Source organism: Thamnophis sirtalis, unplaced genomic scaffold, assembly GCF_051295495.1.
Source record: "Thamnophis sirtalis isolate CommonGarterSnake01/CBP01778 unplaced genomic scaffold, rThaSir2_p1.2 scaffold_2, whole genome shotgun sequence".
Lineage (NCBI taxonomy): Eukaryota > Metazoa > Chordata > Lepidosauria > Squamata > Natricidae > Thamnophis > Thamnophis sirtalis.
In genome coordinates this window covers 42,357,305-42,370,843 of record NW_028261382.1, presented here as the reverse complement: position 1 = coordinate 42,370,843, position 13,539 = coordinate 42,357,305, and the positions used below count along the sequence as shown (strand labels likewise).

General features: G+C 52.4%; 1 protein-coding gene across 1 annotated transcript in view; it reads left to right on the top strand.

The window, feature by feature from the left end:
• The window catches only part of LOC106538172 (histone-lysine N-methyltransferase ASH1L), a 71,010-nt gene that overhangs the window by 31,626 nt on the left and 25,845 nt on the right, over positions 1-13,539 (top strand). Inside the window, exons 4-8 of the mRNA XM_087705146.1 lie at positions 1,983-2,084; positions 3,812-4,508; positions 5,166-5,408; positions 7,966-8,060; positions 12,737-12,810. Of these exons, the coding sequence (XP_087561272.1) occupies positions 1,983-2,084; positions 3,812-4,508; positions 5,166-5,408; positions 7,966-8,060; positions 12,737-12,810 (1,211 nt within the window). The remainder of the gene's footprint in view (positions 1-1,982; positions 2,085-3,811; positions 4,509-5,165; positions 5,409-7,965; positions 8,061-12,736; positions 12,811-13,539) is intronic.

Sequence of the window (13,539 nt, the reverse complement as noted above, 5' to 3'; positions counted from 1 at the left end):
ATACATACATACATACAAATCGCATTGTGTGTGTATATATAAGTGTGTGTGTGTATACACACACACATACATACATACAAATCGTCCTCAACTTACAACCCCACAATTGTGTGTGTGTGTATACATACATACATACATACATACATACATACATACATACATACATACATATATATACAAATCATCCTCAACTTACAACCCCACAATTGAGCCCAAAATCAATGTTGCTAAGTGAGAAATTCGGCCAGCGAGTCTCCTGCCCCGTTTTACAACCGTTTCTTGCCGCCTTTGTTAAACTGGATCCCTGCGGTCGTTAAATTAGGCAACAAGGTTGATTTTGCTCATGCTGGGGGGGGGGAGGGAGAGAGGTAGGTAGGTAGGTAGGTAAGTAGGTATTTAAATTATTTGCACAACCGTCCTTTGGTGCACAAGCCTGGATTCCAGCCACAAGGAGGGTGAACGAAGGCTGCAAGCAAGCCATTGTGGCCAAGAGAGAGAGAGAGAGTGGTTGCTACAGCTATTACCTGCCTGTAGAGGTGACATCAGTACGTAGCATCCTTTGGCCTGTTGCCAAGCTTTACACACACACACACACACACACATACACACACACACACTCCTTCAGAGGCCCGCCAGCTGGGCTGCGAAGGCACCTGCTCTTTTAATCTTCCCCAAACGTCCCCGAGGGAGACTTTCCAGCCATCTGGTGCTCACTCAGGCCGCCCGCCCTGTCCATTTAGCCGCCCAGGGCCAAAGGTCGGGAGCATTTGAGAAGGACACGAGGATGCCCTCCGCTTCCTTGAAGGATCCATCAGGCCGGGGGTCCCCAACCTTGAAGCTTTGAAGAGAAACCGAAGGTCCTGGTGTGGTGTGGCATGTTGTGAGGTGTTATTTTAGGGCGAAATCTACAGAGATGCTCAGCCATCCTGGTTGTCCCTAAAGGTGCATATTTTTTTTGTCAAGAGGAGGCAGCTGGTTTTTCTTTGAAAACGTTTCGCTTCTCGTCCAAGAAGCTTCTTCGGCTTTAGGATGAAGCTTCCCATCCCTCAGGCAGTGCTTCGCTCTTGACCCAGCTGCTCGGCCAAGGACATTTGACTTGGTATCTTCTCCTGTTCTGACCTTGGCTTTCCCAGCAGCACTAAGCGGAGTCCTCTTAGCAATAGCAATAGCAGTTAGACTTATATACCGCTTCATAGGGCTTTCAGCCCTCTCTAAGCGGTTTACAGAGTCAGCGTATTGCCCCCGACAACAATCCGGGTCCTCATTTTACCCACCTCGGAAGGATGGAAAGCTGAGTCAACCCTGAGCCGGTGAGATTTGAACAGCCGAACTGCAGAAATAGCCTGCAGTGCTGCATTTAACCACAGCGCCACCTCGGCTCTTCCTGATAAACCCCTTTTATTTGATTGACATGGAATTCCTCTCCAGCAAAGCCTTTCCTCGCCCACCGTCTTTCAAGAGAGTTCACACTTACCGACCTTTATCCGGCTTGGAGAGTGGCCAGGCCGGTATCTTTCATACTGAGCAAGAATGCAGGAAGGAACTAATAATCTCCTGCAAACTCCACTCCCCTTTTGCTCCTCTTTTTCTTTCCTCTGGGAGGGGCCATTCACCGTCCATCTGTGGCCTTCCTCCCAGGTCGACCCCTGTTCTTTAGCTCTTGCCTTCGTCTGACAGCTCTGCGCATGGGCCCACTGGGAACAGGCTCCAGCTGTTCTTCTGCCTCACTGATGTCTGACTCTGAAGGCAGCTGTTAACCGGCATACGGCCCTGGTCCCCCTCTCTGCCTCCGACGCAGAGTCCTCATCCGAGCCTTCCCCAGACTGGCCTAGGTTCCTCCTTAACCTCCTCACTGTCCGCATCTGGGCCTCTGTGGCAACTTGCAGAGAGAAAGGTTGTTTGGAATCTGTGTCTCCACCTGTCATTCTCCCTCCCTCTTTATTTATTTATTTGTTTTTGACCTGTCCGATTTCCTTCACCAGGCGCCCTTCCAGGTCAGGAGAAGCTCTCGCAGAGATCGGTGGAGGGCACCAGTTGCAGTCCTTCCAGGAAGCGGTCTTCCTCTGAGAGCACCTCTTCCACAGGTGGGCCAGGTGACTTTTATTCTAAGACAGGTGTAGGCAGCCCTTCGGCTGTCACGGACCTTGAATTCTAAGCCAGTGTTGCTCAATATTGCAATGTGTAGACTTCAGCTCCCAGAATTCCTCAGTCAGAATGCTTTAAGATGTGTGGACTTCAGCTCCCAGAATTCCCCAGCCAGCACGCTTTAATATGGGTAATAGCAATAGCAGTAGACTTATATACCGCTTCATAGGGCTTTAAGCCCTCTCTAAGCGGTTTACAGAGAGTCAGCATATTGCCCCCAACAACAATCCGGGTCCTCAGCTCCCAGAATTCCTCAGTCAGAATGCTTTAAGACAGGTGGACTTCAGCTCCCAGAATTCCCCAGCCAGCATGCTTTAAGACAGGTGGACTTCAGCTCCCAGAATTCCCCAGCCAGCATGCTTTAAGATGGGTGGACTTCAGCTCCCAGAATTCCCCAGCCAGCATGCTTTAAGATGGGTGGACTTCAGCTCCCAGAATTCCTCAGTCAGAATGCTTTAAGATGGGTGGACTTCAGCTCCCAGAATTCCTCAGTCAGAATGCTTTAAGACAGGTGGACTTCAGCTCCCAGAATTCCTCAGTCAGAATGCTTTAATATGGGTGGACCTCAGCTCCCAGAATTCCTCAGTCAGAATGCTTTAAGATGGGTGGACTTCAGCTCCCAGAATTCCTCAGTCAGAATGCTTTAAGACAGGTGGACTTCAGCTCCCAGAATTCCTCAGTCAGAATGCTTTAATATGGGTGGACCTCAGCTCCCAGAATTCCTCAGTCAGAATGCTTTAAGATGGGTGGACTTCAGCTCCCAGAATTCCTCAGTCAGAATGCTTTAAGACAGGTGGACTTCAGCTCCCAGAATTCCTCAGTCAGAATGCTTTAATATGGGTGGACCTCAGCTCCCAGAATTCCTCAGTCAGAATGCTTTAAGACAGGTGGACTTCAGCTCCCAGAATTCCCCAGCCAGCATGCTTTAAGATGGGTGGACTTCAGCTCCCAGAATTCCTCAGTCAGAATGCTTTAAGATGTGTGGACTTCAGCTCCCAGAATTCCCTAGCCAGCACGCTTTAATATGGGTGGACCTCAGCTCCCAGAATTCCTCAGTCAGAATGCTTTAAGACAGGTGGACTTCAGCTCCCAGAATTCCCCAGCCAGCACGCTTTAAGAAGGGTGGACTTCAGCTCCCAGAATTCCTCAGTCAGAATGCTTTAAGATGTGTGGACTTCAGCTCCCAGGATTCCCCAGCCAGCACGCTTTAATATGGGTGGACCTCAGCTCCCAGAATTCCTCAGTCAGAATGCTTTAAGACAGGTGGACTTCAGCTCCCAGAATTCCCCAGCCAGCATGCTTTAAGAAGGGTGGACTTCAGCTCCCAGAATTCCTCAGTCAGAATGCTTTAAGATGTGTGGACTTCAGCTCCCAGGATTCCCCAGCCAGCACGCTTTAAGATGGGTGGACTTCAGCTCCCAGGATTCCCCAGCCGTCTGAGAGTTGAAGTCCACCCATCTTAAAGCGACCAAGCTTGAGAAACACTGGGTTAGAGATACAGGTAGTCCTCGGCTTACGACAGTAATGGAGCCTACTTGGCGACTGAGAGCCACTGCAAAGTTTCCACTCTCGTCCCCAGTTTTAAAGCCGTTGCTGTTGAACCCGAGCGAAACCTTCTCTTACCAAAGTTCCTTTCTTTCCTTTTCTTCCCCCCCCCCCCCCCCAGTCGTTGGGATCCCGTCGCGCAGTTCCAGAATCGGCTCCTCCTTAGAAGATCCCGCCGACCACCTCCTGCAGCGCATGGCTCACCACGAGAGCCAGGCGGCCTTGGACAAGACCCTGGAGTCCGTCCTGGCCAGCGCCCCCGTCCTGCCCTCGGACAGCCCCAGCCGCAGCCCCACCCGGGAGAAATCATGCGACCTGTTGCTCCCCGGGAATCCCGGCGTCGACGGGCTCTCCCTCCTCTCCGGCCGCTCCCCGCACCACCACTTCAAGAGGAGCATGGTGGACGCCATGCAGAGCCAGACACGGAGGATGTGCAGCTACGACAAGATCTTGGCCACCAAGAAGAACCTGGACCACGTCAACAAGATCCTCAAAGCCAAGAAGCTCCAAAGACAATCGCGGACCGGCAATAATTTTGTGAAGCGCCGGCCGGGGAGGCCCCGGAAGTACCCCTCGGCGCCGGCGGCCTCCTCCCACGGGCTCCAGGCGAGCCGATTCCTCGGCCCCGAGCTCAGCAGCGTCGGCAGGGAGCCCGGCTGTCTCCTCCACCGCGGCCCCGACACGGTGACCGACGCCATCGAGTCGGTGGTCCAGGGCGTGAACGAGAAAGCGCCGAAGAGGAAACGGTGGCTGGAGGAAGAGCTGACCAGGAAGAAGCAAAAGCCGCTACCCGGCGAGGAGCAGGAGAGCCATAAAAGGTGAGCCCTTCCGATTTGCGGAGGGGGAAAAACAAGGCTGTAGTCCTCATCATCGCGAGCCCCAGCGGCCAAGAGGGGTCCCTTCTTTCCAAAGGGGGAGATGCAGGTAGTCCTCGACTTAGCAAACCCCCCACCCCCAAATCTCTGCTGCTAAGACAAGCGCTTGCCAAGGGGATTTGCTCTCATTTTACGACCTTTCTCGCCGCTGTTGTTAAGGGAACCGGTCGGACATTTGTTAGGTGAAGCTGTCTTCTCCCCTTTATGAGAAGGTCGCCAAATTTTAATCCCCCATGACAACCCCGGACACCGGAAGCGTCATAAATATGAGTTCGGTGGCCAAGACATCCCAATTTCGATCGCCCGACCGCGGAGATGCTACGACGGTCGGAATAGGGGTGGGGGAAAGGGTCACGAGTTGTTGTTTTTCCCCAGTGGCGTCGTAACTTTGGCCACTGAATGAGCTGTCGTAAATGGAGGACTACCCGTGCAACAGCTGGACACCTGCTGATTGGGCTTCTTTCGCTGTGGGTGGGCAGATTTGTCGATGGGGTGGATTGTGTAGACACACACACACACACAGTTGTACAAGGGTTGGACCCCAGAGTCCCCTCCAGACCACTGACTCACGCCGCCCCCCCCCCCAATTTCTCCTTCCAGCTTTTCAGAAGCCGTACCTGAGCCTCTTCCTCCTCCTCCTCCTCCTCCTCCCCCTCCTCTTCCCCCTCCTCCAGCCCCCCTCCTTCCTCCCCCTCCTCCCACCTCGGAGGCTGCTGGGAAGCCCCCGGAGAAAGCCGAACGGCCGTCGGCCCCCCTGGTGCAGCGCGAGAAGAAAGCCGCCCGCCCGCCGAAGAAGAAGTACCAGAAGGCCGGCCTCTATTCGGACATTTACAAGACCAGCGAGTAAGTCAAGGGACGCTGAGGTCTTCTCCCAAGGGGGAGCGCGCCCCCCAGCCTCGCTTTTTCCGCTTTTCCAGGTTCTCATTGGCCAAGGCAGGTAGTCCTCACTTAGTGACCATTCGCATCATCATCCAATTTGGAGTTTGCTTGGGATGGTTTTCTTTCTTTCTTTCTTCTCCTTCTCTTTATCTCTTTCTCTTGCCTCCTTTTCTCTTTCTGTCTCCTTTTCCTTCCTTCCCTCCTTCTTTACTCTTTTCTTTCTTGCTCTTTCTTTCCCTCTCTTTCCCCTTTCTCTTTCTCTCTTCTTTCTCTTGCCTCTTTCTTGCTCTTTCCCCTTCCTTCCCTCCTTCCTTCTCTGTCTTTCTTTCCATCCTTCCCTCCCTGTCTTTCCTTCCTTCTTTCTTTCTTTTTCCCCTCTCTCGCATTCTTCTTTTTTCTTTCTTTTCCTCCGTTTCTTCCCTCCTTTTTCTTTCTGTCTTTCTCATTTCCCTCTCACCCTCTTCTTTTTTCTTTCTTTATTCCTTCCTTCTCTTTTCCCTTCTCTCGCCTTCTTTTTTCTTTCTCTTTTCCTTCCTTTCTTCCTTCCCTCCTCGTTCCCCTTTCACTCTCTTCTTTTTTCCTTCCTTCTTTCTCTTTTCCCTTCTCTTGCCTTCTTTTTTCTTTCTCTTTTCCTTCCTTCCTTCCTTCCTTCCCTCCTCTTTCTCTTTCCCCTCACTCTCTTCTTTTCCCCTCTCTTGCCTTTTTTCTTTCTCTTTTCCTTCCTTCCTTCCTTCCTTCCCTCTTCTTTCTCTTTCCCCTCACTCTCTTCTTTTTTCCTTCCTTCTTTATCTTTTCCCCTCTCTCGCCTTCTTCTTTCTCCCTTCCTTCCTTCCTTCCTCCCCCACTCTCCCTCTCTCTCTCTTTCCCTCTTTCCAAACCTCCTCAGCCCAGAGGGGAACCTCAAGTGTAGACACGCTCGGTGCGGTTCGACTCAACTTGCCGCCTTCTCTGGAAGCCCACACGCAGAATTCCTGAGTTGCGTCCAAGTCAAAGAATCCTCTGCTCACAAGACGCGTGTGACTCATCCGGCGTTTCCTATTTTGATTTTATCTGGCCCTCCCCTCTTCTGCCCCTCCCTCTCAGCTATCAGGGGAGAGATCCAAAAGCACCCCGAAAAAGCCATTTATTTTCAAGAATGTTTCCTACACACACACACACACACACACACACACACACACAGACACAGACACGTGTCTAAAAATTCCTCCCAAGCGAGGAAGACATTTTATCATGTGGCCTCTTTCCTTGGCAGCCATGTGGTTTCCCAGAAGGGGGGCCTCCACCAACCGCGAAGTTAACCAAGTTAAAAGCAGAGGGTTTTTTTTTCTTTTCCTTCCCTGTGAAACAACACACAAAACCTCCGGGTGGCATTTCTCTCTGGATAGGGTAGCTTTATCGCCCAGCCTTGGGAGGGTTTTTGGGGCCGGGCGCATTCTGCAAACGTGCCCAGCCTCGAAAACGTGCCTAAATAGGACGGCCTAGGTGCTACTTACCACCTATAAAGCCCTCCATGGTAGTGGATCTGGGTACTTGAGAGACCGCCTCCTGCCTCCTTGCGATCTATTAGATCACACAGATTAGGCCTCCTCCGAGTTCCATCTGCCAGTCAGTGTCGACTGGCAACTACGCGGAGGAGAGCCTTTTCAGTAGTAGCTCCGACCCTTTGGAACGATCTCCCCGTGGAGATTCGTACCCTCACCACCCTCCAGACCTTCCGCACAGCCCTCAAGATCTGGCTATCCCGTCAGGCCTGGGGTTAAAGATTATAATCCGTCCCCTCCTGAATGATGAATGTTGCTTTCACTTTTAATTATGTACTGTTTTTATATGTTATTGTGTGTACTCCCTTCCCTATACGTTGTAAGCCGCCCTGATTCCCCTCAGGGAAAAGGGCGGCCTATAAATAAATTTATCTAAAATCTAAATCTAAATCTAGAGGTGGACAGGCCCATCCATGATTTCTGCTACCACTTCGGCTGAACCGGCTCAATCCCCACCTCTGGGGATAACCGATTAAAAGCATGTTTACTATGAGAAATGGGGAGGCGATGGCTCAGGGGCTAAGACGCTGAGCTTGTCGATCAGAAAGGTCAGCAGTTCGGCAGTTCGAATCCCTAGCGCTGCGTAACGGAGTGAGCTCCCGTTCCTTGTCCCAGCTTCTGCCAACCTAGCAGTTCAAAAGCATGTAAAATGCGAGTAGAAAAATAGGAGCCACCTTTGGTGGGAAGGGAACGGCATTCCGTGCGCCTTCGGCGTTGAGTCATGCCGGCCACATGGCCCCGGAGACGTCTTCGGACAGTGCTGGCTCTTCGGCTTTGAAACGGAGATGCTCTCTGAGCTCGGTTGTTTCCTTGCAGACAGAAGTTGCAGTCCCAGTTATGGTCGTGGGTTCAAGAGTATCCGTAGTTGAATCCTAATACCACTCAAAGAAATGTCCACGCTTATCTCTTTCGGTGGAATTGGGACATCATCCTTTGCGGTCTCTCATCCTCTCCCCCCCCCCTTTCTCTCTCCCCCTTAGCCCCAAAAGCCGCCTGATCCAGTTAAAGAAAGAAAAACTGGAATACACGCCCGGAGAGCACGAATACGGCTTGTTCCCTGCGCCTATTCACGTAGGTGAGTGAAGACCACTGTCTCCGTTGCTTTTGAGGGGAGGCCTCCTCGGACTCTGGGGGGAACTACGAGGCATGGGCCGCTTTCTTCGGAGCGGGGGAACAGGGCGTTGTGAAGGAGGGTACCTCGTGGGTTCAGGATTTAGCCACGGATTTCTGTTCCTCAGGGCAAGAGGACACCAAACCTTCCTTGACTGGAATTAACCAACTAACCCACTTCATTGTATCCATGATGTACAATGACAGTAAAGGCTAAACTAATTAGAGTCAGCTTGAGGTAGTGTTAAGGCACCGAAGTAGAAACCAGGAGACCGGGAGTTCTAGTCCCACTTTAAGCATGAAAGAGGCTGGGTGGCTTTGGCCCAATCACCAGGAGAGTGGGAGTTCTAGTCCCACCTTAGGCATGAAAGAGGCTGGGTGACTTTGGCCCAATCACCAGGAGATAGAGAGTTCTAGTCCTGCCTTAGGCATAACAGGCATAGCAGCCAGCTAGGTGACTTTGGGCCAATCACCAGGAGAGTGGGAGTTCTAGTCCCCCCTTAGGCATGAAAGAGGCTGGGTGGCTTTGGGCCAATCACCAGGAGAGTGGGAGTTCTAGTCCCCCCTTAGGCATGAAAGAGGCTGGGTGGCTTTGGCCCAATCACCAGGAGAGTGGGAGTTCTAGTCCCACCTTAGGCATGAAAGAGGCTGGGTGACTTTGGCCCAATCACCAGGAGATAGAGAGTTCTAGTCCTGCCTTAGGCATAACAGGCATAGCAGCCAGCTAGGTGACTTTGGGCCAATCACCAGGAGAGTGGGAGCTCTAGTCCCCCCTTAGGCATGAAAGAGGCTGGGTGGCTTTGGGCCAATCACCAGGAGAGTGGGAGTTCTAGTCCCCCCTTAGACATGAAAGAGGCTGGGTGGCTTTGGGCCAATCACCAGGAGAGCGGGAGTTCTAGTCCCCCCTTAGGCATGAAAGAGGCTGGGTGGCTTTGGGCCAATCACCAGGAGAGTGGGAGTTCTAGTCCCCCCTTAGGCATGAAAGAGGCTGGGTGGCTTTGGGCCAATCACCAGGAGACTGGGAGTTCTAGTCCCGCCTTAGGCATGAAAGAGGCTGGGTGGCTTTGGGCCAATCACCAGGAGAGTGGGAGTTCTGATCCTGCCTTGGGCACGAAAGCCGGCTGGGTGACATTTTGGGGCCCGTCCCTCCTACTCAGCCACCTCACAGGGTTGTTGTCGTGGGGAAAATAGGAGGGAGGTACGTTCCCCGTCTTGAGCTGTTCCTAAAAATAATAAAAGTGGGATTAAAAAAAAGATCGAAACCAATTTTTTTAAAATGCTGCAAATGCCCCTTCTGTGTTTCTAAGGGAGAAACCACCACCCCCGCCTACTACCAGCATTTCCCAAAACGTTTGAAACTTTTTTTAAAAAAAAAGCGTTCCTCCCACGCAATGAAGCGTGCAAGCTTTTGAGGCTTAGCAAGATAGGTTTTGTGGTTAAAAAAAAAAGACCCCTTTTCCTGGTGGCCCCCGTGAAAGCATATAACCTTTCCGTCCTTTGCTCCATTCCATTTTCTGTTTTTTTTCCCCCCTTAAAAAGTTTGCAACCCTGAATCCAGTGTGTGGAAGCCAGGTTTGCATTCCCGAAGTGGGTGTGGGCGTGACTTTTCCCCACAACGGGAGGAGTGCAAGGGGGAGGAGGGGCGGGGGACATTTACACACAGCCCGTCTTCCCCAATTATGGCAAGCACCCGCCACCGTGTTTGTGGTTACAGGGCAGAGGGAAGGTGCCAAGAGTAACAGTCACCTGGAGCCGAGCCAGCCAGGGGGCCTGGCTCTCACCTCCACAGTTACAACAAATCACCGCTCTCCGTGACTTTTCTGCAGGGAGGAGTAAACAAGAGTGCAGAGAAGAGCAACCAGCATGATTAGGGGACTGGAGGCTCAAACCTACGACGAACGGTTGAAGGAACTGGGCCTGGGTAGTCTAGTGAAGAGAAGGACCAGGGGAGACAGGAGAGCAGCCTTCCAGTATTTGAGGGGCTGCCACAGAGAGGAGGAAGGGGGTCAAGCTATTCCCCAAAGCACCTGAGGGCAGGACAAGAAGCAACGGATGGAAACTAATCAAGGAGAGAAGCAAAAAATGTTGAGACTCTAGAAAGAACGTCCCCATATCATACGAAGAACGGTTGCAGGAATTGGGAATGTCTAGTTTGATGAAAAGAAGGACCAAGGGAGACAGGATAGCAGTCTTCCAATATCTCAGGGGCTGCCCCAAAGAAGACGGGAGTCAAGCTATTCTCCAAGGCACCCGAAGGCAGGACAAGAAGCAATGGGTGGAAACTAACCAAGGAGAGAAGCAACTTAGAACTGAGGAGGAATTTCCTGACAGTTAGAACAATTAACCAGTGGAACGATTTGCCTCCAGAAGTTGTGAATTGCTCCAACTCTGGAGGTTTTTAAGAGGATGTTGGATAACCATTTGTCTGAAGCGGTGTAGGGTTTCCTGCTTGGGCGCGGGGTTGGACTAGATGACCTACAAGGTCCCTTCCAACTCTTGTCAATCTGTATCTATCTAAGATGATCAAAGGCCTGGAGGCTAAAACATACAATGAACGGTTGCAGGAACTGGGCCTGGCTAGTCTAGGGAAGAGAAGGACCAGGGGAAACAGGAGAGCATCTTCCAATATTTGAGGGGCTGCTGCAGAGAGGGGTTGGGGGGGGGGGCAAGCTATTCTCCAAAGCCCCCGAAGGCCAGACGAGAAATAATGGACGGAAACTGACCAAGGAGAGATTCAACCTGGAAATAAGGAGGAAATTTCTGACAGGGAAGAGCCATCAACCCATGGAACAGAAGTTGCCTTTGGAAGTTGTGGGGGCTGTCAGAGAGGAAGGCTCCCCCAATCTTTTGACCAGTGTTGAGTGTCTGTGGAGATTCTCAAGTCTGCTCTGACTGGACGGTGGGGAAGGGAAGGATTGATCCTCCTTGCAGACAGCTGGTCATTTGCATCCTTTTAGAGGGCCGTTGAGGCCACTTGGAGATTTATTTGTGTCGTCTTTAAAGACGTTTTGCTTCTCCTCCAAGAAGCTTCTTCAGTTCTGACTGGATGGTGGGGAAGGGAAGGATTGATCCTCCTTGCAGACAGCTGGTCATTTGCATCCTTTTAGAGGGTTGTTGAGGCCACTTGGAGGTTTACCTCTGTCCTCAGGGTCAACTGAGTGGAGCAAATGGTTCCTGCAGTCTGCAATTTCTTTCCCTCTGGAAATCCATTCCCCCCGATTGCGAAGGGTCTTCATCCCAAATCATGTAGCTAAAAGTCTATAGATTGCAGGCTACAGGAACCATTTGCCCCACTCCGGTGACCCTGAGGACACAGACAAACCTCCAAGTGGCCTCAAGGACCCTCTAAAAGAATGCAAATGACCAGCTGTCTGCAAGGAGCATCAATCCTTCCCTTCCCCACCATCCAGTCAGAGCGGAAGAAGCTTCCTGGAGGAGAAAGAAAAGAAAAAAGTCCAGTTGTCCACTCTTGGGGGGGGGGGAAGCACCTTTGGGACTTCTAGCACTGGGCTGATCCCACAACGGAAGCCCCCGCTGGACCGGGGAGGGTCGGCAAAGAGCCGGCGACCATCCTGCTTGCTTGCCCCCCGCCCCCCTCGCGCTTAAGACAAGCTTCAGGATCCCCCATTTGTGAATTAGGGCTTAACAAATGGATCCCCCCTCCCCGCCCCCTGGTCTTCCTTTCTCCAATCCCAGCCCGCCGTTTCCTTGGGAAGACCCTCCTGGAAAGACACGGCTGCTTTCATGAGATCCTCGCCCCGGCTTAAGAGCCTCTCCGAATCGCTGGGATTGTTTTCTCTTGCCTCGGTTGGGTGGCGAGAGGGAACGTTTCCCCCCCCCCCGCCGCCCTCCGGGCCAGCTGCCAGGCTCTTGAAAGAGGCCATTGTTTCCTCCAGTGAGGTCATCGAAGTGAAAACAGATTCCCAGCGGATTCGGGCCGCTTCCTGGAACGGGCCCCGAGCCCAACGCGAGGCTCCGGAAAAATCCGAACAGAGCTCGACGTGTCCTTTTTCCCCCCCTCCCTTTCACAAAGGCGTCGCAACTCCGGGGTCTTTCGGCTCGCTTCTCCGACGCCCTTCCAGGTGTCTGGGCTTCCAATCCCAGAATCCTCCGCCCCAGCCAGGGGGGGATTCTGGGAAGCCCGTGGTGCAAGTGGGCAAGAGCCTCTTCTGAATTCGGCTCTCTGGCACAAAGGAGACCTGTGGGACTCTCAGCCACATCGCAGCCGGAACGTCCTTGGGGATTCTGGCTGAATCTGCAATCCCTAACGGGGGTTTAAGCCATCCTAGAGCTGGGGTGGAGAACGGATGGCGCATGTGCCAGAGGTGGCACGCAAAGCCCCTCTCTGCGGGCACAAACGCCATCCCCAAATGCCCTTCTGGTTTTTCAGGCCTTTTTAGGCTGTTTTTTTGGCCCGAAAAACGGCCCAGAATCAGGCATCTCCTCACCTGCCAGGTGGGCTTTGGGCTTTGGGCTCTCTGTGCTGAAAAGCTTCCGCATCCCTGCTATAGACATTCCCTGGTCTCAAAACGGGGTAGGGTCTCCTGCTTGAGGCAGAGTGGGGTGGGCTAGAAGACCTCCCAGGTGTCCCTCCCGGCTCTCTTCTGACGGGGTGCATTTCTTTGCTTCCCCCTCTCACAGGGAAATACCTTCGGCAGAAGCGAATCGACTTCCAGTTGCCTTACGACATTCTCTGGCAGTGGAAGCACAACCAGGTGAGGGTGAGACCGGCGTCCGGCTCGAGCCAGCCAGGTTTGGGATTCGGCAACCTGCTTTCTGCCTCCGCAGCTGCCCTGAACTCAGCCGGCCGTCTTTTGTTAATGGCAATGGTTAAAAAAGAGAGAAGGAAGATGTTGAAGACATCTTCTCTCCCTTCCTTCGTTCCTTCCTTCCTTCCTTCCTTCCTTCCTTCCTTCCTTCCTTCCTTCCTTCCTTCCTCCATCCTTTCCTTTTCCCTTCCTTCCCCTTTCCTCATTCCTTTCTCCTTTCCTCTTCCTCCATCCTTCTTTCCCCTTCCTTCCTTCTTCCCTTCCTCCCTCCTTTCCTCTTTCTTCCTTTCCCTTTCCTCCTTACTTTCTCCCTCCCTCCCTTCCTTCTTTCCTCCCTCCCTCCCTCCTTTCCCCTTCCTTTCTCTTTCCTCATTCCTTTCTCCCTCCTTTCCTCTTCCTTCCTTTCCCTTTCCTTCCTCCTCCTTTCCTCCTTACTTTCTCCCTCCCTTCCTTTCTTCCTTCTTTCCTCCCTCCCTCCTTTCCCCTTCCTTTCTTCCTTCCTCTTTCCCCATTCCTTTCTCCCTTCCTCCTTTCCTCTTCCTTCTTCCTGGAATGGTATAGGGTCTCCTGCTTGGATAGAAGACTTCCAAGGTCCCTTCCCATTCGGTTATTCTGCTATTCTAATTTTCCTTCCTCCCTCCCTCCTTTCTCCTTTTTCCTTCCTTCCTTCCTTCC